This window comes from Musa acuminata, chromosome BXJ3-5, assembly GCF_036884655.1.
Source record: "Musa acuminata AAA Group cultivar baxijiao chromosome BXJ3-5, Cavendish_Baxijiao_AAA, whole genome shotgun sequence".
In the NCBI taxonomy this organism is placed as follows: Eukaryota; Viridiplantae; Streptophyta; class Magnoliopsida; order Zingiberales; family Musaceae; genus Musa; species Musa acuminata.
This window is the reverse complement of record NC_088353.1, coordinates 29,925,943-29,949,045: the sequence shown is the minus strand read 5'-3', so window position 1 is coordinate 29,949,045 and position 23,103 is coordinate 29,925,943. Positions and strand designations below refer to the sequence as shown.

At 39.4% G+C, this 23,103-nt stretch overlaps 1 protein-coding gene and 1 long non-coding RNA gene across 11 annotated transcripts in view; both read left to right on the top strand.

Annotated features, from left to right (window-relative positions):
* Positions 1-9,864: 9,864 nt before the first annotated feature.
* On the top strand, positions 9,865-10,961 carry LOC135638542 (uncharacterized). Its single transcript, XR_010496649.1, has 2 exons — positions 9,865-10,382; positions 10,580-10,961. It is a non-coding gene; the product is annotated as an uncharacterized LOC135638542 (long non-coding RNA).
* Positions 10,962-17,958: 6,997 nt separating this feature from the next.
* The window catches only part of LOC135638188 (1,4-alpha-glucan-branching enzyme 1, chloroplastic/amyloplastic-like), a 28,807-nt gene continuing 23,662 nt past the window's right edge, over positions 17,959-23,103 (top strand). For all 10 annotated transcript variants that reach the window (XR_010496550.1, XR_010496548.1, XR_010496549.1 and 7 more), the window contains exons 1-5: positions 17,959-18,397; positions 20,365-20,471; positions 20,818-21,071; positions 21,927-22,025; positions 23,044-23,086. Coding sequence is in view for 7 of the 10 variants with exons in the window: in XM_065151189.1 (XP_065007261.1) it covers positions 18,256-18,397; positions 20,365-20,471; positions 20,818-21,071; positions 21,927-22,025; positions 23,044-23,086 (645 nt within the window). In the remaining 3 variants the exon portion in view is untranslated. The remainder of the gene's footprint in view (positions 18,398-20,364; positions 20,472-20,817; positions 21,072-21,926; positions 22,026-23,043; positions 23,087-23,103) is intronic.

Sequence of the window (23,103 nt, the reverse complement as noted above, 5' to 3'; positions counted from 1 at the left end):
TTTGACAAGCTCAGGAGACAACCTTTACAGATCCTTTCTCTCCTCTCTTTACAACTCAAAACTTGAAGAACAGAAGGAGGAGAATTTTAGGACTTTACACAAATTTGAGCTCTTAGAATCACTGAAAAGATCAAGAATTCGGTGTGGATCTGTATCTTTTCAGTGCTGAATGGGTGGGGTATTTATAGGCCCCAACCCAGTTCAAATTTGGAGCTCAAAACGATCAAATCGATCAAATCCCAGAATTCTGGGATCAGGCGGTTGCACCTCTTGACTGGAGAGGTGGCACCGCCTGGCAAAGCTCGAAGACTGAGCTCAGGCGATTGCTCCTCTCTGCCAGAGCTCGAAGACTGAGCTCGATGGTTGCATCACCTGGTAGAGCTCGAAGACTGAGCTTGGTGGTTGCACCGCCTGGCAGAGCTCGAAGTCTGAGCTCGGTGGTTGCATCACTTGGCAGAGCTCGAAACTGAGCTCAGGCTGATGCACCTCTCTGCCAGAGCTCGAAGACTGAGCTCGGTGGTTGCATCACCTGGCAGAGCTCGAGACTGAGCTCAGGCTGATGCACCTCTCTGCCAAAGCTTGAAGACTGAGCTCGGTGGTTGCACCGCCTGGCAGAGCTCGAAACTTGAGCTCTGGCGGTGCTACCTCTTGACAGAGGAGGTTGCACCGCCCAGTCTAGCTCGAAGACTGAGCTCTGGGCGGTTGCACCTCTTAGCTGGGGCAGTTGCACCTCCCAGCCTCGCAACCCTGGCGGTTGCACCTCCTGGCTGGGGCGGTTGCACCTCCCAGCCTCGCAGCCCTGGCGGTTGCACCTCCTGGCTGGGGCGGTTGCACCGCCTGGTGCAATCAGGGTCCGAATGGTTCGCTCCATTCGGCCCAATTTGAATCTTTTCAGGGGCCCAATTGCCCCAAGATTAAGCTAATGGGATCACCTCCCATTTTCAAGCTTAATCATCATGCTAACTACGATTAACTCTAAGACAACTTCTGCAGCTTTGCTCCGATGCGTCAATCGCTTCTTCCGGCGAGTTTCCGGCCAACTTCCGTCGATCATCCGATAAACCCTCGGTGATCCTTCTGCGGACATCCGGCATACTCCTGGACTTTGCGACGATCCACTTGGCGAGTTCCGACGAGCTTCGCTTGGCAAGCTTCTGGACTTCTCGGATCTGTTCTCGCTGAACCTCCGACGACCGTCCGAACTTCCGTCGAACTCTCGAACTCCCAACGTGATCATGATCTTGACTCCGGCGCAACACCTGCTGCTTGTCTTACTCTTATCGTAGTTAATCCTGCACACTTATCTCAACACATAGATTAGATAACAAATGACAATTGACTTCATCATCAAAATCCGAGATTCAACAATCTCCCCCTTTTTGATGATGACAATCAATTGATAAAGGAGTTGTCCTTAACTCCCCCTATCTATATGCCATAGTTGAGATAAGTCAACCTTGAATTCAAGACCAAAGAATTCAAGTGACGTATTGATAAGTTAGATCAGTTAAACTTATCAATGCTCTCATCATGATGCCCATCATGATGTATCTCTTCAAGAATGATGTCAAGGCATGACATACATCATCAAGTTTGTATGATAGTGTTTGTAACTGTTCATCATGTAATCATATAAAGCTACGAAGGACTTTTTACATGATGCACACATTTGAGATTTTCTAGCAAGTTTGCATTTTCTTCACAATATAGAATATCAAATCAAGACATGATGCAAACATGTTCACATATCTCTTGGTGATGCAAGGATGGCATAACTATAACATTGTTTATAGCATCACTCAAGTATTTGCAACTATACATATCTCTTGGTGATGCAAGGATGGCATAACTATAACACTGTTTATAGCATCACTCAAGTATTTGCAACTATGACATAGACATGATTATGGCAGTTCAGCTATGACATAGTGTTTATCAATTCATATGTTTCTCCCCCTTTGTCATCAACAAAAAGCATGATAGCATTATCAAGCACATAAAGGAAGTCATGACACATATAATACTTTGAATATCTCTTTATTGTTTGTTGCTTGAAGGAGGAAAGTCATTTTTCAAAAAGTTTTCATAGCATTCAAACCGAAAAATGAACTTCTTACATGCATTTGGTTAAAAATATTTGTCACATAATTTGTAACATGTTATTTGATCAAGCGATGTCAAGGCATGTAATAGTAATACCATCCGAAAAATAATTTTAACTATTCATCATGTATTCGGACACATCAACATTCCTAATTCTCTTCTTATGTAATCAAATTGTTCTTCACATAGGGGTTTTATAAAGATATCAGCTAGTTGATGTTTGGTATCAATAAACTCTATGGTTACATCATGATTAGTGACATGATCTCGTATAAAGTGATGTCTAATATCAATGTGTTTTGTTCTTGAGTGTTGTATAGGATTTTTAGTTAAGCATATTGCACTCGTGTTATCACATTTAATGGGAATATCTTTAAGATTCACTTTGTAATCTTCTAAAGTGTTTTTCATCCATACAACTTGTGCACAGCATGCACTTGCTGCAATGTATTCAGCTTCGGTTGTTGATAGAGCAACCGAGTTTTGTTTCTTAGATGACCAGGATACAAGGGCATGTCCTAAAAATTGACATGATCCTGATGTGCTTTTTCTATCTAGTCTACAGCCAGCGAAGTCCGCATCAGCATAAGCTGTTAATTCAAAATTTTCTGATTTTGGGTACCATAATCCTAGATTGGTAGTTCCATTAAGATATCTGAGTATTCTTTTGACTGCTTTGAGATGAGATATCTTAGGGTCTGATTGAAATCTAGCACAAAGTCCTACACTGAACATGATGTCTGGTCTGGTGGCAGTGAGGTAAAGTAAACTTCCTATCATACCCCTATAGGTTTTTTGATCGAAGCTTTCTCAATTCTCATCAATTTCTAACTTAGTGGAGGTGCTCATAGGAGTGTCAATGGCTTTTGAATTATTCATTTTGAACTTCTTCAGCAAACTCACAGCATATTTGGTTTGACTAATAAAGATGTCATTGCTTAGTTGTTTGATTTGTAGGCCTAAGAAGAATGTTAACTCTCCCATTAGACTCATTTCGAATTCATGACTCATAGTTTTCGCAAAGGATTCACAAAGAGATTCATTTGTAGAACCAAAGATAATATCATCAACATAAATTTGAACAATGAGAAAATTGTTTTCAAAGTTCTTGATGAATAATGTAGTATCAACCTTGCCTTTTATGAAATTATTTTCAATAAGAAAAGAACTAAGTCTCTCATACCAAGCCCTAGGAGCTTATTTTAAACCATAGAGAGCTTTAGTTAATCTAAACACATGATTAGGGAGACTATTATTTTCAAATCCAGGAGGTTGTTCAACATAGACTTCTTCAGAAATAAAGCCATTAAGAAAGGCGCTTTTAACATCCATTTGAAACAACTTAAAATTATTACTGCTAGCGTAGGCAAGGAGCATCCTTATGGCTTCCAATCGTGCCACAAGAGCGAAGGTTTCTTCGTAATCGATACCTTCTTCTTGGTTGAAACCTTTGGCCACTAATCTAGCCTTGTTTCTAACCATGATACCATTTTCATTTTGCTTGTTTCTGAAGACCCATTTAGTACCAATAACTAGATGGTCATTTGGCCTAGGAACAAGCTTCCACACTCCATTTCTTTCAAATTGATTTAATTCATCTTGTATTACGATAATCCATGAATCATCTTTCATGGCTTCATCAACGCATTTGGGTTCAGTTTGGGAGAGAAAGGCGGTATTTGCACAAAAGGTTTTAAGAGAAGATCGTGTTTGAACTCCCTTTGATGTGTCTCCTAAGATTAGCTCCTTAGGATGAGCATCTATATACTTCCAATCCTTGGGTAAGGAAATCTGAGAAGTGGATGCATCCAAGTTGCTAGTTGGAGACGGGGTCTCGTTTAAATTTAAAGAATCAAAATTAACATCATCGTCAAGATCATTTTTCGTGAGTTCAGAAGTCTCATTGAAAACAACATGAATGGATTCTTCAATAATTAGAGTTCTTTTATTAAAGACACGAAAGGCTTTAGAAAATGTAGAATAACCAAGAAAGATTCCTTCATCGGATTTAGCATCAAATTTTCCTAAGTTGTCTTTTTCATTCAAGATAAAACATTTACACTCAAAGACTTTGAAATATGAAACGTTGGGTTTTTTATTGTTCCATAACTCATAGGGAGTTTTGGTTAGTAGAGGTCTCACTAGAACTCTATTTAAGATATAGCATGCAGTATTTACGGCTTCGGCCCAAAAATATTTGGGTAGGTTATGTTCATTTAACATGGTTCTTGCCATTTCTTGTAAATTTCGATTTTTTCTTTCTACAACTCCATTTTGTTGAGGGTTTCTAGGAGTAGAGAAATTATGGTTGTATCCATTGAGTTCACAAAATTCTTGGAAATCATGGTTTTGAAATTCACCACCATGATCACTTCTAATTGACGAAATCATAGAACCTTTCTCATTTTGAACGAGTTTGCAAAACTTGGTAAAAGATCTAAGGCATTCACTTTTCTGTTTTAAAAAGTAAGTCCATGTGTATCTGCTATAGTCATCTATGATGACGAAAGCGTATTTGCTACCTCCTAGGCTTGATGTGGAGATGGGTCCGAACAAGTCCATATGGATCAATTGTAAGGGCCTAGAGGTGCTTACTTGATTTTTAGATTTGAAGCTACTCTTAATTTGTTTACCTAATTGGCAGGCATCTCATACATTATCTTTGATGAACTTGATATGAGGAATTCCTCTTACAAGTTCTTTGGATGATATTTGAGTGATTAGCTTCATGCTAGCATGACCTAATCTTCTGTGCCATATCCAAGCATTCTCATTTAAAGCAGAAAAACATGTTTCATTACATAAATCATCGATGTCAATAGTGTATATGTTATTTTGTTTTAATGCAATCATAGATATGTTTTTGTGAGGTTTTTCAATGACGCAAGCATTAGATTCAAATTTGATGATATATCCTTTATCACATAATTGACTAATGCTTAGGAGGTTATGTTTTAGACCATCAACTAGCAAAACATCTTCAATAGAAAAGTTGGATTTGTTACCTATGGTTCCTTTGCCAATGATTTTACCCTTGTTGTTGTCTCCGAAGGTGACATATCCTTCGTTTATGCTAGAGAGCTTAGAGAATTGGGATGAATCTCCGGTCATATGCCTTGAGCATCCACTGTCAAGGTACCATCTCTTGCTCCTAGCTTGCGATGGTTTAGTTTTCTACAAGAAAGGATGATGTTTAGGTACCCATTTGCTTTTGGGTTCCTCACAAATAGATCTACATTTTTTATCATGTTGCATAGAATTTGTCATGGTTCCTTTAGGAACCCATATCAGTTTGTTTGGACTCCATTTCCTGAATGGACAATAATGTGTCTTGTGACCAAACTTGCAATAAAAGTTGCATTTGCTTCTAACATGTAAGATGGGGCCTTTTACAAAGGTAGTTGGATTTTGGTGAGGACTCCTCACAAATCCAATCCCACTTCTTTTGGGAGCATGACCCTTGTTTGTAAGGATCATGTTTAATAACTTGCTACCAACCTCGAATTTCTTCAAGGTGTCCTTAAGTAGCAAGTTTTCTTTTTGACAGATTTCTAGATCATGACATTTTATACATGAATTTAAACTATCATGATATTCGATTTTTAACTTATTAAAATCACAAGTAAGACTATCATGTACCTTTTTTAGCAACTTGTATTTTCTATTTATAACTTTGCATTCATCAAATAAATCATGGAAGGCATTTAATAATTCATCGAAAGATAAATCAGCATCTAATAAATCCGTTACCTCCTCTTCGATGGCCATAAAGGCGTAATGAGCAACTTGCTCGGTGTTGGACTCTTCTTCTTCAGATGCGCTTGCGTCATCCCATGTTGCTTGAAGAGCCTTCTTCTTTGATGTTCTTCTTTTGACTTGGGGACAATCATTCTTGTAGTGTCCCGGCTTTTTACATTCGTAGCAGATCACTTGGTCCTTCTTGGGTTCAAGTTTATTTTTCACATCGTTTTTAAACTTGTTTCTTTTGAAGAATTTCTTAAACTTTCTTGTCAAAAGTGCCAAGTCATCATCACAGTCCTCATCACTTGAGTTTTCTCTCAAGTGGCATTCAGAAGTTTTAAGTGTCATATCCTTCCTGTTCTTTGGAAGGATGTCTTCTTACTCTTCATGAGCTTTGCAAGTCATTTCGTAGGTCATTAATGACCCGATTAGTTCTTCAAGAGGGAAGTTGCGCAGATCTTTTGCCTCTTGAATGGCAGTGACTTTAGGATCCCAACTTTTAGGAAGGGATCTTAGTATTTTATTTACGAGTTCAAAATCCGAAAAACTTTTTCCGAGTCCTTTTAGACTGTTGACGACATCCGTAAAACGGGTAAACATGTCGCCAATGGTTTCACTCGGTTTCATTCGGAAAAGTTCAAAAGAATGCAGCAATAGATTGATTTTTGACTCTTTCACTCTACTTGTGCCCTCGTGGGTCACTTCAAGCGTGTGCCAAATATCAAATGCAGTTTCGCAAGTTGAAACACGATTAAACTCGTTTTTATCAAGTGCGCAAAATAAGGCATTCATAGCCTTTGCATTAAGAGCGAAAGCCTTCTTTTCCAACTCATTCCAATCGATCATTGGAAGAGAAGACTTTGAAAAACCATTCTCGACAAGATTCCATAATTCAAAATCCATAGAAATAAGAAAGATCCTCATTCGGGTCTTCCAGTAGGTGTAGTCCGTCCCATTAAACATGGGTGGACGTGTAATAGAATGGCCCTCTTGGTTTCCGGCGTAAGCCATCTCTCTTGGGTTTTAATCCTTTTGAGAGTTAACCGGGCTCTGATACCAATTGTTAGGATCGAGAGCACTAAGAGGGGGGGGGGGGGGGGGGTGAATTAGTGCAGCGGAAATCTTTCAACGATTTAAAAACGAAAGCTGCGTTCGTCCGATAAAAAACGATTTCGATATAAAAGCAGAATCACAGTGCAGTTTGCGTCTAAGCGCAGTTTGCGTCTAAGCACAGTTTGCGTCTGAGCGCAGTTTGCGTCTAAGCGCAGTTTGCGTCTAAACTCAGTTTTACGTCCAAACGCAGTTTTACGTCCAAACGCAGTTTTACGTCCAAACGCAGTTTTGCGTCCAAACGTAGTTTTACGTCTAAACGCAGTTTTACGTCTAAACGCAGTTTTGCGTCTAAACGCAGTTTTACGTCTAAACGTAATTTTACGTCTAAATGTAGTTTTGCGTCTAAAAGCAGTTTTGAACCTTGAAAAGTATTTTACGTAGAAAGCAATTTGCAGTTATAAATGGAATCCGAATGTAAGCGTAAACCGCAGTGTGAAGATCGTACGAAAACACGATTTACGTTTGAATGCAGATTCTGAAAGATCAGAGCTTAGAAATTCGTTCGTAAAGGCGCAGAGGGCAGTAGCAATGTAGGAGGTTTGCAGTAATGATAAAGTGCTCAAGGTAAAAGCAAACCAGAGATTTAGAGTGGTTCGGTCAGTCTTGACCTACTCCACTTTTGGCTTCCTCCTCCGACGAGGTCACCGACGTCAACTAGCTGCCTTCCTTCAATGGGCGAAGGCTAACTGCCCTTTTACAGTTTCTCTCCTTTTGACAGGCTCAGGAGACAACCTTTACAGATCCTTTCTCTCCTCTCTTTACAACTCAAAACTTGAAGAACAGAAGGAGGAGAACTTTAGGACTTTACACAAATTTGAGCTCTTAGAATCACTGAAAAGATCAAGAATTCGATGTGGATCTGTATCTTTTCAGTGCTGAATGGGTGGGGTATTTATAGGCCCCAACCCAGTTCAAATTTGGAGCTCAAAACGATCAAATCGATCAAATCCCAGAATTCTGGGATCAGGCGGTTGCACCTCTTGACTGGAGAGGTGGCACCGCCTGGCAGAGCTCGAAGACTGAGCTCAGGCGATTGCTCCTCTCTGCCAGAGCTCGAAGACTGAGCTCGATGGTTGCATCACCTGGCAGAGCTCGAAGACTGAGCTTGGTGGTTGCACCGCCTAGCAGAGCTCGAAGTCTGAGCTCGGTGGTTGCATCACCTGGCAGAGCTCGAAACTGAGCTCAGGCTGATGCACCTCTCTGCCAGAGCTCGAAGACTGAGCTCGGTGGTTGCATCACCTGGCAGAGCTCGAGACTGAGCTCAGGCTGATGCACCTCTCTGCCAGAGCTCGAAGACTGAGCTCGGTGGTTGCACCGCCTGGCAGAGCTCGAAACTTGAGCTCTGGCGGTGCTACCTCTTGACAGAGGAGGTTGCACCGCCCAGTCTAGCTCGAAGACTGAGCTCTGGGCGGTTGCACCTCTTGGCTGGGGCGGTTGCACCTCCCAGCCTCGCAGCCCTGGCGGTTGCACCTCCTGGCTGGGGCGGTTGCACCTCCCAGCCTCGCAGCCCTGGCGGTTGCACCTCCTGGCTGGGGCGGTTGCACCGCCTGGTGCAATCAGGGTCCGAATGGTTCGCTCCATTCGGCCCAATTTGAATCTTTTCAGGGGCCCAATTGCCCCAAGATTAAGCTAATGGGATCACCTCCCATTTTCAAGCTTAATCATCATGCTAACTACGATTAACTCTAAGACAACTTCTGCAGCTTTGCTCCGATGCGTCAATCGCTTCTTCCGGCGAGTTTCCGGCCAACTTCCGTCGATCATCCGATAAACCCTCGGTGATCCTTCTGCGGACATCCGACATACTCCTGGACTTTGCGACGATCCACTTGGCGAGTTCCGACGAGCTTCGCTTGGCAAGCTTCTGGACTTCTCGGATCTGTTCTCGCTGAACCTCCGACGACCGTCCGAACTTCCGTCGAACTCTCGAACTCCCAACGTGATCATGATCTTGACTCCGGCGCAACACCTGCTGCTTGTCTTACTCTCATCGTAGTTAATCCTGCACACTTATCTCAACACATAGATTAGATAACAAATGACAATTGACTTCATCATCAAAATCCGAGATTCAACAAAAGGAGTGGAGGCAAACCTGGGGGCAGGGCCCGACGACGGGATCGATCGCCTGAGGAGCAAAGGTAGGGGTTTTCGACGAGCGGGACAACTGGGTGGGACGAGCGAAGCTCCGTCTCTCGATCTCGTCTTCCTCGCTCGCTCCTATTTCGCTGTTGGTGGCGACGCACGGACGTGAGGGGATCATTAAATCGCAACTACAGGGAGAAAGTTTGGGGTCCGGATTTTCCTAGAAATAAATTTAGGGGCAAAATTACATATATATATATATATATATATATATATATATCCCACCAAAATAAACAAGTCATTGTGGTTAATCTTCTTTAGCTAATTATCATTTCACTAACTGTTATTAATAACGTTTACAATCTCATTTTGGTTATATGAATATTATATTTAAATTATTTTCAACTCAATTAGTTACATTTACTATATTTAGTCATGAGTTTATTATATTCATCCCTTAGGATTCTAGTTGAATATATATATTTATTACAAGATATATTGCTGTCATTGTGGTTAATCTTCATTCACTAATTATCATTGTGGTTGACGGACAATACGTTTTATCTTAATTAGTTAATATTAACTATTTTTAGTCATGGATATATATTTATTTTAATTTGAGATAAATATATTTTTTTCGATAACCATAGTTGAAAGGCATTAATACCCTTAAAAAAATTTGATTTTAACCATAAAAAAATCATAAATTATTTGGCAACACTTTCCCACCTTCGAATACAACTAGACTCTAAAAAGCGGTGCTTAACGCTTTATTGTGAACCCGGACGGTTTTGGATTCTCAATGTCTCAATTCGTGCCCGTTATTCGAACCTTGTTTGGAATGAAAGAATTGTGCAAGAGAACGGCGGCGGCTGCAACCCCACCCGGATCCGACGGCTCCGGAGGCCACTCCCCGAATCCGATATCAACCGCGTCACTAAGCATGAGACGCCCTCGCCATATCACCCCCGGAGGCAGGGAGAGTGAGAGAGAGAGACGGTGGAAATGGCGGATTCTTACTTGGCTCTTCGGTCCCGGCCGTCACTGCTCCTCGTCCTCCTCGTTCTACTCTGCTTCTCTCTGTCCGTGGCGACGGCGTCGGATCCGGACGCGACGGTGACCGTCGGAGGGATCAGCGACGCGGAGGGGGCTCCGGTCGGCGCCGAGATCGAGCAGCTTGCCCGCTTCGCCGTCGACGAAGACAACAAGAAGCATGTCCTTGTTTGATCTCTTCTTCGCCTTTTCGCCTCTGTTGCGATTATTGGATCGTCTTCGAACTCCTTTTCGTTCTGTCGCTGGATTCTCTGCGTCATCTTTAAGGTGATTGTATGAATTCCAAGGTTATATATCTTCTCCCTTTATAGTTTTATTTTTTGAGACATATGGTCTTACATATATCTTTGATGCTTATCTGCTTTTTTGTTATCGTTCGATTTGCTTACTGTATTGAGTAATCGCTAACCCTAGATCATGTAGTTGGTGATCCCGCTGATCTTTCTGTGCTTGGTGCTTAAATCTTGTGTCTTTTGTGGCGAAGAATGCCCTGTTGGAGTTCGCGCGTGTGGTCAAGGCGAGGGAGCAGGTGGTTGTGGGGACTCTTCACCACCTGACCATCGAGGTCATCGACGCCGGGAAGAAGAAGATATACGAGGCCAAGGTGTGGATCAAGCCATGGCTCAACTTCAAGGAGCTGCAGGAGTTCAGGCATGCCGGCGACTCCTAAGGATCCTGGCCTCGAGTGAGGCAATGTCACGCCATGAGACTGCAGTCTACATGCTGTTAGGCTTCTTTTTATTCTATGTATGAGGTAATATGAGGGTCTGAGACGATAAATTATTTGCAAGTAAGCATTTTTTTTCCTGTGTATTTTGAATTCCTCGTTAAGTTTTTGAATGAATGACGGATGCGTTGTGTAGAAATCTATATACCATCAACTTTCTGTTCATTTTGAAGTCTTGACAAGATTAAGGATAGAGTGTTGTAAAAGGAGGCATATTGGAAGAGGGAGAGACAAACAAAGAAATAGGGTTGGAATGGATTGATTTAGTGAGGATAAGACAGAAGAAAAGTGACCAATGCCTTACTGAAAACGAATTACTTGTCAATCTTACTGATGTTATGATGGCAGAGCATGGATCCCTGGGCATATGAATAGGGAAACTAATCCATTGCCATATTACATAAAATGCACTGGACATACTACGATGTTCTGCTAAGCTTCCAAGTGAGACTTTTGTACTTTGCTTCACATTTCCTCTTGTTTCTCAGAATAATTAATGATGATGTCAATTGTGAGAATGATAACTAGAACTAGATTTTGTACAATGACCCGAACTTGTTACAAAAATGGACCATTTGATGAGATATATTGGAGTTGGGTTCCTGGTTCAGCTGACTAATGAGATTGTTTTTCTTTATCAGAATTTTGTTTTTACGAATCCCTCAGAAGTTCGTTACTGCCTACAGGTTCATCAATTTTTTTGTGAACAATTCCATGGCTTATGTCTCTTTCTGCCTACAGGTTCGTATGCTAGGTATGCTGACAAATGCTTTTTTAGATTTTGAAAACCTTTGCTCAAGTTCTAGCATAGCTATCAGCAATTCATGGAGCTTCTTAAGTTTAAAATTTATCGTCTTGAAATTGTCTTATTGAATATGATATTGATATTCTATCAAATTGTTAAGTTTGCAAGTTGCATTATTTTTGTTATAAAGTCTAGCAGACATTATAGGGCCCAAAGGTATGTGTTCTGATCCAAATTACTTGAACTGAAAAGAGAATTGACAAATTAATCAGAACCTGATTTTTCCATGAGTTATCATAATATAGAAACTTGAAACTGTTATGGTCATCATAAGAGTAGATATCAATTAGCAAGCACCACTGGAGTATGACTAGAAAATCCATCAAGTATCAAATCTCTGATTCTAGGGATCTCTCTTTCAAAATGCAATATCTCATGATCTTTCAGCTGCTCCTACCTCTCAAAATGTCTCATACATGATTGAAGATTAATGCAAGACCGCTTATGGACTGCCTTTCAGAGTATTTCGATCCTAATCTATCTGTAGATACTTTTAACAAAGGGTTAGGTCAAAGGTTGGCTAGTAGTGAAGATCTAGAAAGCAGAAGGAAATTGTTATAATATTTAAATTAAACTTGTGACTTCTAGGACATATATCCTGATGCTTATCAGTCCTAAGATTAACATCATCTGCTGTTTAGATCTGAGAAACGGTTTTACGAATGAAAATACGTGTAGATTTTTTTGTGACCATCAAAAAGTTTGAGAAAAATAAATTTTCTGTAGTGAAGTAAATTGGCAACATATGTCTGGTCCACTGAAGGGGGTAGGACCAGATAGCAGACTAGTCACAGCATACCAAAGGGAAATGATAACAGAACTAAATTATTTAGAGGTTAAAGAAGGAAGTGAAAGGAGAGTTAATTAGAGGAACTCGAAGCTGCATTCAATTGGTTCAGAATCAGTTGAAGACTTGATTGATTACTATGCATTCTGTAGAGACCCTAAAGATAAGAATTCCATCCTATCTTTTGACCTTTCTCCCAGCTGAAAATTGGAGATTTGCTTACCCAACTCAATTTATATCTTAAAAATCATCTGATGGGTCTCAGAACTTCAAGTGATGATGGTGTACTAGACTCATTTGTCATATTTTGAGGGTTGGAAACATTATCTATAATTAATTTAGTCATGAAGACTTTGTTAGATCACTGTAAGGTCCTGGGGTCAAAACTCTTTTTCACCACTTAACCTTTACAAAAGGAATTGTAAAGGAATGATGTAGTAAGATCTATAAAAGATTAAAAAAAAAAAACATGCAAGATCTCTCAACGATAATAAGAGGATTCTGATAGTAGCTTACCATGTCCCTCTCATGAAGTCCTGCAATAGCACTGTCTCTAGGAGTAGAGATATGGTGTTTATCTTGTGTTGTCTCAAACAGATTTTGACCGTCAAGAGGCTGCAGTTTTGCATGTTTCATGCTGTCTTTTTTTTTACATTTGATTGACAACAGTAGAACATTTCTTGGAGTTCCTCCGCTGTCCATGCCCGAGTAGATTGATGACAACAGAAGATGCCAACCAATACATGGGATTGAACACTTGATCTTCTGAACTGCATCCTTATCCTGTAAACAGATGGTGGCGACCTTTGTACTTCTTTTTACTTCACAATTTACTGTTATTTATTGAAGTAGGTCATGTTTATGGTGCTAAATATTTTATGTAGTTCTCCTATTCACAGGTTGTTAAAAGAGTTGGGACTTTCAAGATAATATGAAGCAGATGCGGCAGAATCATTTAGATTCCATCTGATATATATGTGGATGTTTGGTTATATATAATTTACATTATTGAACCTCATGGCTCAAAGTTGTTACAATCAATTAGGCACTAAGAGAGTGGTGAATTAGTGTTTACCGTTTAACATGTATTTAAAAGTAATAAGAATAATGACTTAGAGTAAATATAAAGTGAAGTGAGCAGCTAAGTAAAAAAAGTACGCAGTAAGAAAAGAACACATTAGATTTATAGTGGTTCAGTCGTTGTGACGTATGTCCACTTCTGATTCTTTCTCTGTCGAGATTATCAGCGTCTACTAATGGTCTTCCTTCAATAGGTTAAGATCAACCATCTTCTTGCAACGTTTTTCCTTTCATGGGCTTAGAAGACAACTTTTACAAGCCTCACACCTTGAATGATTATAAAGCTAAAGAGAGAGGAGGACTCTTTGTACTTTTATAACACTTTTACACCTCAATACTTAAAAGATTTTTTCACACTTTGTTGCCACTTTTGTTGTTCTTTCATGCAGAAAGAAGTGAGATATTTATATGTCCCAATGGCTTCAAAATTAGAGCAAAAAAGTGTCTTATCCTCGGTTTCCGAGGTACTGATGGTACCACCGCCTACAGACTAACACTGGATAGTACCACCCCCCAATCTGGTGGTACTATCGCCTGACAGACTAACACTGGGTGGTACCACCACCTAGTTTGGCGATACTACCGCTTGACAGAGTCTCGGAGACTAGGCTCTAGCGGTACCATCGCCTAGTTTGGGTGATACCACTGCCCAAACCACTTGGGAGGTTGAGCCTCAAGCGGTTCCACCGCCTAACGTAGCTCCAGGTCATTGTTTGGGCCATCGGTTCAGCCCAAACCAAATGATTATAAAGCTAAAGAGAGAGGAGGACTTTTTGTACTTTTATAACACTTTTACACCTCAACACTTAAAAGATTTTTTCACACTTTGTTGCCACTTTTGTTGTTCTTTCATGCAGAAAGGAGTGAGATATTTATATGTCCCAATGGCTTCAAAATTAGAGCAAAAAAGTGTCTTATCCTCGGTTTCCGGGGTACTGATGGTACCACCGCCTACAAACTAACACTGGACAGTACCACCCCCCAATCTGGTGGTACTATCGCCTGACAGACTAACACTGGGTGGTACCACCGCCTAGTTTGGCGATACTACCGCTTGACAGAGTCTCGGAGACTAGGCTCTAGCGGTACCACCGCCTAGTTTGGGTGATACCACTGCCTAAACCACTTGGGAGGTTGAGTCTCAAGCGGTTCCATCGCCTAACGTGGCTCCAGGTCATTGTTTGGGTCATCGGTTCGGCCCAAACCAACCTTGAATTAGGCCCAATTGGCCCCTAACTAAGTTAGTGGGATTACCTCTAATTCTAACTCAATCTAGGTTCTAACTACAATAATTAAGGTATTAACTAAGTAATCTTTGTCCGGTATGTCAATTGTTCTTCCAGTGAAGTCTCGATAAACATCCAGTGAACTTTCGGCATGCTTTTGGCAAACTCCCAATGAACTCTCGATGAGCTCTCGATGAACTCTCGGCTAACTCCCGATGAAATCTCGATGAACTCCCGATGACCTTTCGGTGAACTCCCGACGCATCGTCCGAATCTTCGTCATTCCGTCTGATCTTCGAATCCGGCCCAATATCTGCTTTATGCCTTATCCATTATCATAGTTAATCCTGCAACACATTTCTCAACATATGGATTAGATCAATAATTTATCAATTGATTTCATCATCAAAATTCGAGATTCAATAATCTTCCCCTTTTTGATGATGATAACCAATTGATAATGGAGTTAACCTTAACTCCCCTATCTATACGTCATATTGAGATAAAACAAACTTGAATTCAAAATGAGTCACAACCTTTGAATTCAAGTTAAATACTTTCGATCATAGTGATCATATCAAACTTTCAATATGTTGGGCATCATTTCTAGTTTCAAATTATCAAAATGTAACATGCATAATTTCAAAACATTTCATATCATCCTTACTTCATGCATGATACCAAAAATAAATCAACATCACTTTAGGTATAATATACATGATGCTAAGATATTGAAATTTGAAGCAATTATCACTTCATGCATTAAATCAATATTTTGATCATGATACTAAACATTTGTTATTTCCATATCATGCATGATGCTAAGGCATTAAAACTTCATGCATTAAATGAATTTTTTTATTATGATATCATTTATCATTTTATGATAATAAACATTCATCATTTCTCGATCATGATACCAATCATCATTTCATGATACCAAACATTCATCATTTCTCCCCTTTTATCATCAATAAAAAGGATAATCATTCAACAACTATTCAAGTGAGTTTTACACCAATTTATCCAAGCTAGCAAAAATGAGAAGTTAAACAATAACTTTGCATGATAACTATTTTTGCTTTTTGAAATGGACAAGCTAGCATTTTTGCTTTAGATGTGCAAGAGTTTTTTTTTTTTTTTTTTTCAAGTTTCTTTCTTTCTTTTGTCATAAAAATAAGAAGAAGAGAAGAAATTCATTCATCAAGAAAAAAAATCACTAACCAAATCCAAGAATACTAAGTTTCTTGTAAATTGAATCAAGCTTCTACTTTTGCAAAAACAAAGGATTAAAACATAATTTTATTTATTTTTTAAATTATTAATTTTATGTTAACTTTTTGTCCCGATCGATTTCTTCTTCTCCTCCTCTTTCCAAACTGTTCACTTATCGCTTGTCTATCATTGTCGCTCGCTTGTCACACTCGTTCGATCGTCGCACTTGCTCGCCTGTCATACCTTCTCATTCACCACTCATCCGTCACACTACACCCACATGACCTTTTGAGGCAAGAATTTGGAGATCCGGTGGCCTAGCACCGAGGGAGGCATATACGCTCTCACTCTCATAATCATCTTTGCCTTCTTCTTCCTCCTCGATTACTACTTTATAAGGTCGGGAGTTGGCCGCATCGACGAGGGGCTCACCCAAACGACACTGCACGTCGGCCTAGCCCACCTCGTGATGCTTGCGATCATGTCATTCAATGGCGGCATGCTGATCGTTGGGCATGCCCTCGGGTTCGTGCTTTTCGACAGTGCGGCATGTTAGAGGATGTCGCTGCAGTCGGCTAGCAGCGGCAAGGGCCATCTTCCGCCCACGGCTTGCTTGGTGATGTTTTGTGTGTCGTGTGAGTTCGAAATCTCATGAAGTCTTGCATACTACTAAGTATTACTTGTATGAGCTGTGACAGAAGCTTTCTTGGCATTTGAATTCATCTGTCAGAAATCTCTTTGTAACCTCTTTGTAACCACATGCATTTGTGATGAAGAAGAATGGTTGGTGGCTTGTGACCAATTAAGACTGCAACAACATTCTTGCATGATTCTGAAATAACACACAGGCTATTACATTTTGTTGAAATATGCAAATATCGTGATTGCTTTAGAATTAAACATTTTGATACTGTTTGTCTATAATCATCAGAAAAAATAAAAAGGGTGCTAATCTTCCTTTGCTTCACAGTAGATTCCTAACACAGGGATCATGTTTCATGTTCTTTAGTCCAATCGAGAGATTATTCTATTACTTTTGAGATTATTCTATTACTCATTTTTCAGCTTAACTGTGTGTTGAACAAGCCAGGTTTGTCTCTGGATTGCTTTTTGGTTTGTTAGAGGCTACTCTTTAGCTTAAAGTGAACTCAATGATCGAACACTTGTTAAAAGATTACCTGCCATGTCTATCTTTAAACCTTCATGCAAAACCTTTCTTGCTGAGGAGGACTATATTTCAAGTAGGTGCGACGGATGAGCAAATACGACAAGCGAGTGATGGACAAGTGCAGCGAGTGAGCAACAAACGTGCAATAAGCGATAGTTACACTGGGCAAACAGGCAGCAGATGAGCGACGCGCAAAGAGCAAGTAGAAATTTACGGAAGGTGACAAGCGAATAATTTGGAAAGAGGAGAAAAAAAAAAAATCAATCAGGAGCCAAAAAGTTTATGTAAAATTAATAATTTAAAAGATAATAAAATTATATTTTTATTCTTTCTATTTATATATTTTTTGACATATGATAACACGTGATTTTTCAATCGACGAAATTAACGAAGAGAATTTAGGATTAAATATTTTATTTTTGATAAGTATAGAAATCTCAATACTATTTTTTTAAATATAAATATTAAAATATTAATTATGATTAACTAGAGAGGGTAATATAATTATCCCAGTTTATACAGTAGAAAGTGATTTTGATGGCACGCATTGACAATCAAATCAATGCACGATGACGGTGGAGCTGCCCATCTTCTGGTGGTGTCAACATCAGCGGGGCCCTGGGCGATGCAACAACGAACGGTCAAAATGGGTGGACACGACACGTGTACAGGTGGACGTGATGAAAGGGGAGATCTGCGAATATTCCGAAAGATCTTTTATACGGAAGCATATACACTAGAAAAGTTTTAAAAATATAAATTAAATAATAGTATGAATTAGAATTGAGATATATTAAAATATCTAAAACGTCCTCACTAAAAAAACCAAGCATCTATATTTAACGGCGAGGAAGCGAACTGCCTTTCTAGCGTAGCGTGGCGGGATGTGGCGAAAGGCCTGCGCAAAGCCGTCCGTTCTTCCCCTACCTTACGCCGCTCCCTATCACAAAGACGACGCCCGTGGGCTCCCTGCCCGTCTCCTCGCAGCTCTCCGCCCCACACGCACCACCCGCCTGAACTCTTCAAGAATCCCGCGACATCTCTCTCCTTATCGCTGATCCCTTTTCGCTTCACTCCGTTGGTCCATAAGATCACCCTCCGTCGCGAGTCCCTGGTGGTGGAGGTAGAAGGCATCTTGGGGTTTCTTGGGTGATGGCCTTCGTCCTCACGGGCATCCGTTTCCCCAGCGCGCGGGCCTTGGGGCTATCGACACGATCCGGATTCCCGAGCCAGAGGACGTGCGGCGCCAATCTCTCTCCCGTATCCAAGAAGCAGATTAAGGTGCGGTTTCCGGGTGAGTTATTTTCCGGTTTCTTCCTTTTGTTTGTTGCTTTGCTTGATTGTATGCGCATCTTCGTACGGTCGTAGGATCTTTTGTTTTCCTTTCGACACTTTCGGATCAAAGCCGGAATGATCTGGCCTTTTCGTGCATTTTCCTGTACTTTTGGGTGCATCTTCGTGAGAACCCGACCACATTCTTCTTGTTCTTTCCAAGTTTCCCCTTTGTACTCTCTGGTTGTCCTTTTTTTCTTTCTTTTGAAACCTCGATTTTTATCGCATTTAGCTCGTATTTCTTTATCGCACAGGGTTTAGAGAATTCTGTACGCATTGTTATGGATTTGCATTTTCTGTTTCAACTTTTTGTCTTTGGCTTTAAAGTCACATCTAATAGTTGTAGATGAAGACAAAGAAACCAGGAATCAGGAGGAACGTGACGTTTGTTCTTGTTACTGGTTTCGTTGCAAGAATGACGTTCTTAGAAACTTGGGCTGCGGATTTATGTTAGTAGGCTGCGGAAGCTTTGTGGCTATCTTCTCGCACATAAGACAACGCACATATCACCTTCTCAACGCTCAAGGCAAAATAATTATTGTTGAACGTAAAGGTTTTGTAATCCTACCATTTGGGAGAGCTCCCGCATCTTGGCTCGGTGCAAAGTTGTTATAAACAGTTCTTTTGCTTCTACACATACTAGCAAGAAGTTACTGGGAAATGACATGTCTGCTTTACAGTATCTGAGCTGTAGGAAAGCATGCTGTATTATCAATGGACAAGATAGATTGGCGCACTGCAGGACTGACGGAATATTAATTGTAAGCGTGGCTACAACTTTGTAAATGTCGTGTATTTGGATTATTTTGGGTGGAAAGATACTCGAGGATGGAAGCACATAAACTATTACAATGGTCTAGAAAAAGGTTGAAGAAATAGTGATGCTAAAGCACAAATTATGGAAAAAGAGTTTCAAAAATTCAATTTATTGTATGATGGAAGGGTCGGTAGAAGAAGACGTTTGCAGTGAATTATACCAGTTTCTAGATGGGCTATGGCTTCCAAAATCAAACCATCAGACTGAGTCATTTATGTTAACTGTGAGGGTTGCATGGAATTATGTGGTACAGAAATTTAAAAGAATATTAAAGCTCCATTTTGCATTACCATTTCTGGCCTAACGCCTCAATATGAGAATCAGAAGTTCGACAGTACTGTCTGTCCCTCTTCCTCTGTCCAGCATTGGAGGAGGGGAATGTTAATGCTCCCACATCTGCTCTGGCTATTGATGGTAGCCAATTTAGCTGAAAATTAAGATAAGACCATCTGTGATATGGTTGTCCAATTGGTTACAGTTGGATGTATGTGTAGTGTCAAATTTCAAATGAATATGACTTCCTCGTATGGGATTTATTAATAATATGTTGAAGTCTTGAAGAGTTTTCATTTGTTGGAGTCCATTGTATGGATTTCTTTGGGCTATTGCTTGTAAAATTTAGTTGAAATTCATAAATGATTAATGACACAAAATGTGATGAAGAGAACCGTTTTAATATCATAAGAATAATAAAGTTAGCTTTAGATTGCTTCTTGTTTACATGCTTTGAGAAATTGTATAGCTATGTGTGACTGCAGCTACGCTACAGTTTTAGCTATATTCTTGTAAATCTTTAGTCTCAAATTAAATTATATGATTTTGCTAATTCTTACATAGAATGTCACATAGTCTGTTATTGATTTGATCCATCTTTCTTATCCAGACAAAATCTATTTTGTTGAATCATCGATTTTTCTTATTTCAGCCTTTGTTGCCTGCGCTGGTTATTTTCATTTTTGTTAATGTTTATCAGTGGTCTTCTCAAGGGAAAATAATTGCTGAATTTTGTTTCCTGCACTAGTTAGTTTCCTTCTTGTTGATGCTTATCAGTGGTCTTTCTCAAGGGAAAGTAATTGCTAAAATTTCTTATGATACTGGCCCTGCATCTACAGTTGCTTCTGCAACTGGAAAGTTGCTAGTTCCAGGTACTGAAAGTGATGATCTGTCATCCTCCACCACCCTGAATTCAAACAAGGAAGCTGCATCAAGTAATCTGCAGGTAATCACAGAATATGCTTACCTTCGACCTTCAGCTGGTACTGCTATTTCTGTCTGTTGTGGTCACAAAATTAATCTGTGCTGACAACATGAAGCTTTTTTCACACAAAAAATTCTTTTGCTAAGCTCTTAACGTGTCATATTTTTTCTGTGGTTTTCAGTATTTTTAATTGGTGCCATTTTTATGGTACCTCATTTACTTGTAGGCTGAAATGTGACCAACTGAATTTAACTTGTTTTTTTTAATATCTATTTGTCTGGGACAGGTTTTTCCTTTGATTGCATAAATTGCCTAAGCAGCGTGGAAACATATGTGATTATTAATGTGGTCTATAAGTCCTTTGCAGGTATTGCAAGAAACAAGTGGTGTGAAGATTGAGGACAACATTGAGCTTGAAGCAGGGCAGACATCCATCTCCTCTGAACTCATTGGTGAAGAAAGTATGAATCAAGGTGACAAAAGCTCAGTTTCTTCTCAAGCCAAAGAAGAAGTCGAGGATGTTGAGGAAAAACCAAGATTTGTTCCTCCACCTGGTACTGGACAAAGAATTTACGAAATTGACCCATCTTTAAAGGGTTACAGAGTACATCTTGATTACCGGTAGGCTTCCCTATCTCACTTCTTGTCGTATAAGTGAGATTTATTTTCAATGAGTATAGTTGACATGCTAAACACTTTTTTTTCCCCAAGTTTTAGCTCCTTATATGACTCTAAGGAACAACTTTTAGAAAATCAACTGCATTGTATAATTTATGAGAAGATACATCCTTTTATCCTGAAAAACAGTCTTAGACTTAGAGAATAGCTGCTGTTGGACATTTGTAGAATCATTTCTTTGTCCTAAATCCTTGTGAAAAAAGAAACATAATTAGGGTATTCTGCAAAATGGGCCTAAATAAATTGTGAATCGAATTTACAAGTTCTTTTGGATAGCTTAATCTTGATATGTTACATATGTTGAATGATGTATATGATTGACATGTCACTCTTAGACTGCTTTCAAAATTTTCCAGCTAAAATGTGCTTGATGATGTTCTTTCTTTGCAAGACCTTTTTACATGTCTTCGTGGTAGAATTTTATTTCTTCCTTTTTCTTCTTGCCTATTTATGTTGCTGTTGCATCAAGAACTTAAATCTAGACAGGGGTGTATTCTGCAAAATGAGAGCCTAAATAAATTGTGAATTGAATTTACAAGTGGTGGTAAATATTCTGGATAGCTTAAAGCTTGATAAGCTACATATATTGAATGATGGATATGATCAATGTGTCACTCTTAGACTGCTTTCAAAATTTTCCAGCTAAAATGTGGTCGATGGTGTTCTTTCTTTGCAAGACCTTTTTACATGTCTTCGTGGTAGAACTTTATTTCTTCCTTTTTCTTCTGGCCTATTTATGTTGCTGTTGTATCAAGAACTTATGTTTAGACAGGGGTATATTCTAATATTTGATTGCAGATATAATCAGTACAAGAAAATGCGTGAGATGATTGATCAGTATGAAGGTGGTCTGGAAGCGTTTTCACGTGGATATGAGAAATTTGGCTTTCAGCGAAGGTATGCTTCTGGCTTCCATGTATTTCTACGAAAGCTATGTTTCTTGTCAGTTACCTCTGCTGTGCTTAAGTTCTATTTAGGCTATTGGAGCATGGTGCATATTTATGGTCTTATCTTCCTCCCAGTTATATCTGTTTCTCTACTTGTCATCTTCTATGTACCAGCATTCTTTTCTCGTTTGTTTTGTTAGTTTGTGATCTTTAAACCTAAAACTTCAAAAATCACTGAATATGATTATTACATAATTAGATGATGCCAAATGGCCTGCTAGTGCGATGGAGGCCAACTAGGTTGGGACTAAGAGTGGAACTCCCTGAGTAGAGAATTCTAGGTAAAGTGATTCAAATTGGGATGGATCTAGGGTATTAGGAGATAAATGTTATATATATATATATATATATATATATATATTTGTGTGTGTGTGTGTGTGTATTCAGCTTTTTGAAATCTATTTACCGTGTTTGACATGTGTAGATATAGTTCAATAATGTATCATTTTATTCAATTTTAGAAATTTCGTTTTTGTTGTATTCAACATTTGATGACTGATAAGTGCTTTGTACAAGAAGTAGATTTGATAACGAATAACAACTTGATGATGAAAGCAGAAAAGTGGTTGATTTGTTCTCTTTAATCACAAGTGCACATGAATATATGTTACCTATTCCTTTGTAACTTTTGTGACTCTTTGATGTGCAATGGTGATGGTTTGAAACCAAAAAGCCTATGCTATAATAGGAGCCTGTAAGAGAAATTAAGAAACTTGCAGAATAGATTCTAATGTGTCCTTTTCTCTTCTTTTTATGCAGTGCAATATCCTGTACAATTGACATTAATTTATTTCTTATTATTCACTGGAATCATCTTTGTATTTTATGTACAAATATTTTTACCTATAGATATATTGGTTTTCTTAATATATATTTTGTATTTGGTCTTTTTCCAGCTGGAAATATATAAATATTTTGTTTGTGATAGTTAAATTACTAGATTGTTTGTTGTTTTTCCCAAATTCCAGTGCTAGTGGCATCACTTATCGGGAATGGGCTCCAGGCGCAAAGGTCAGTAAATATTTGGC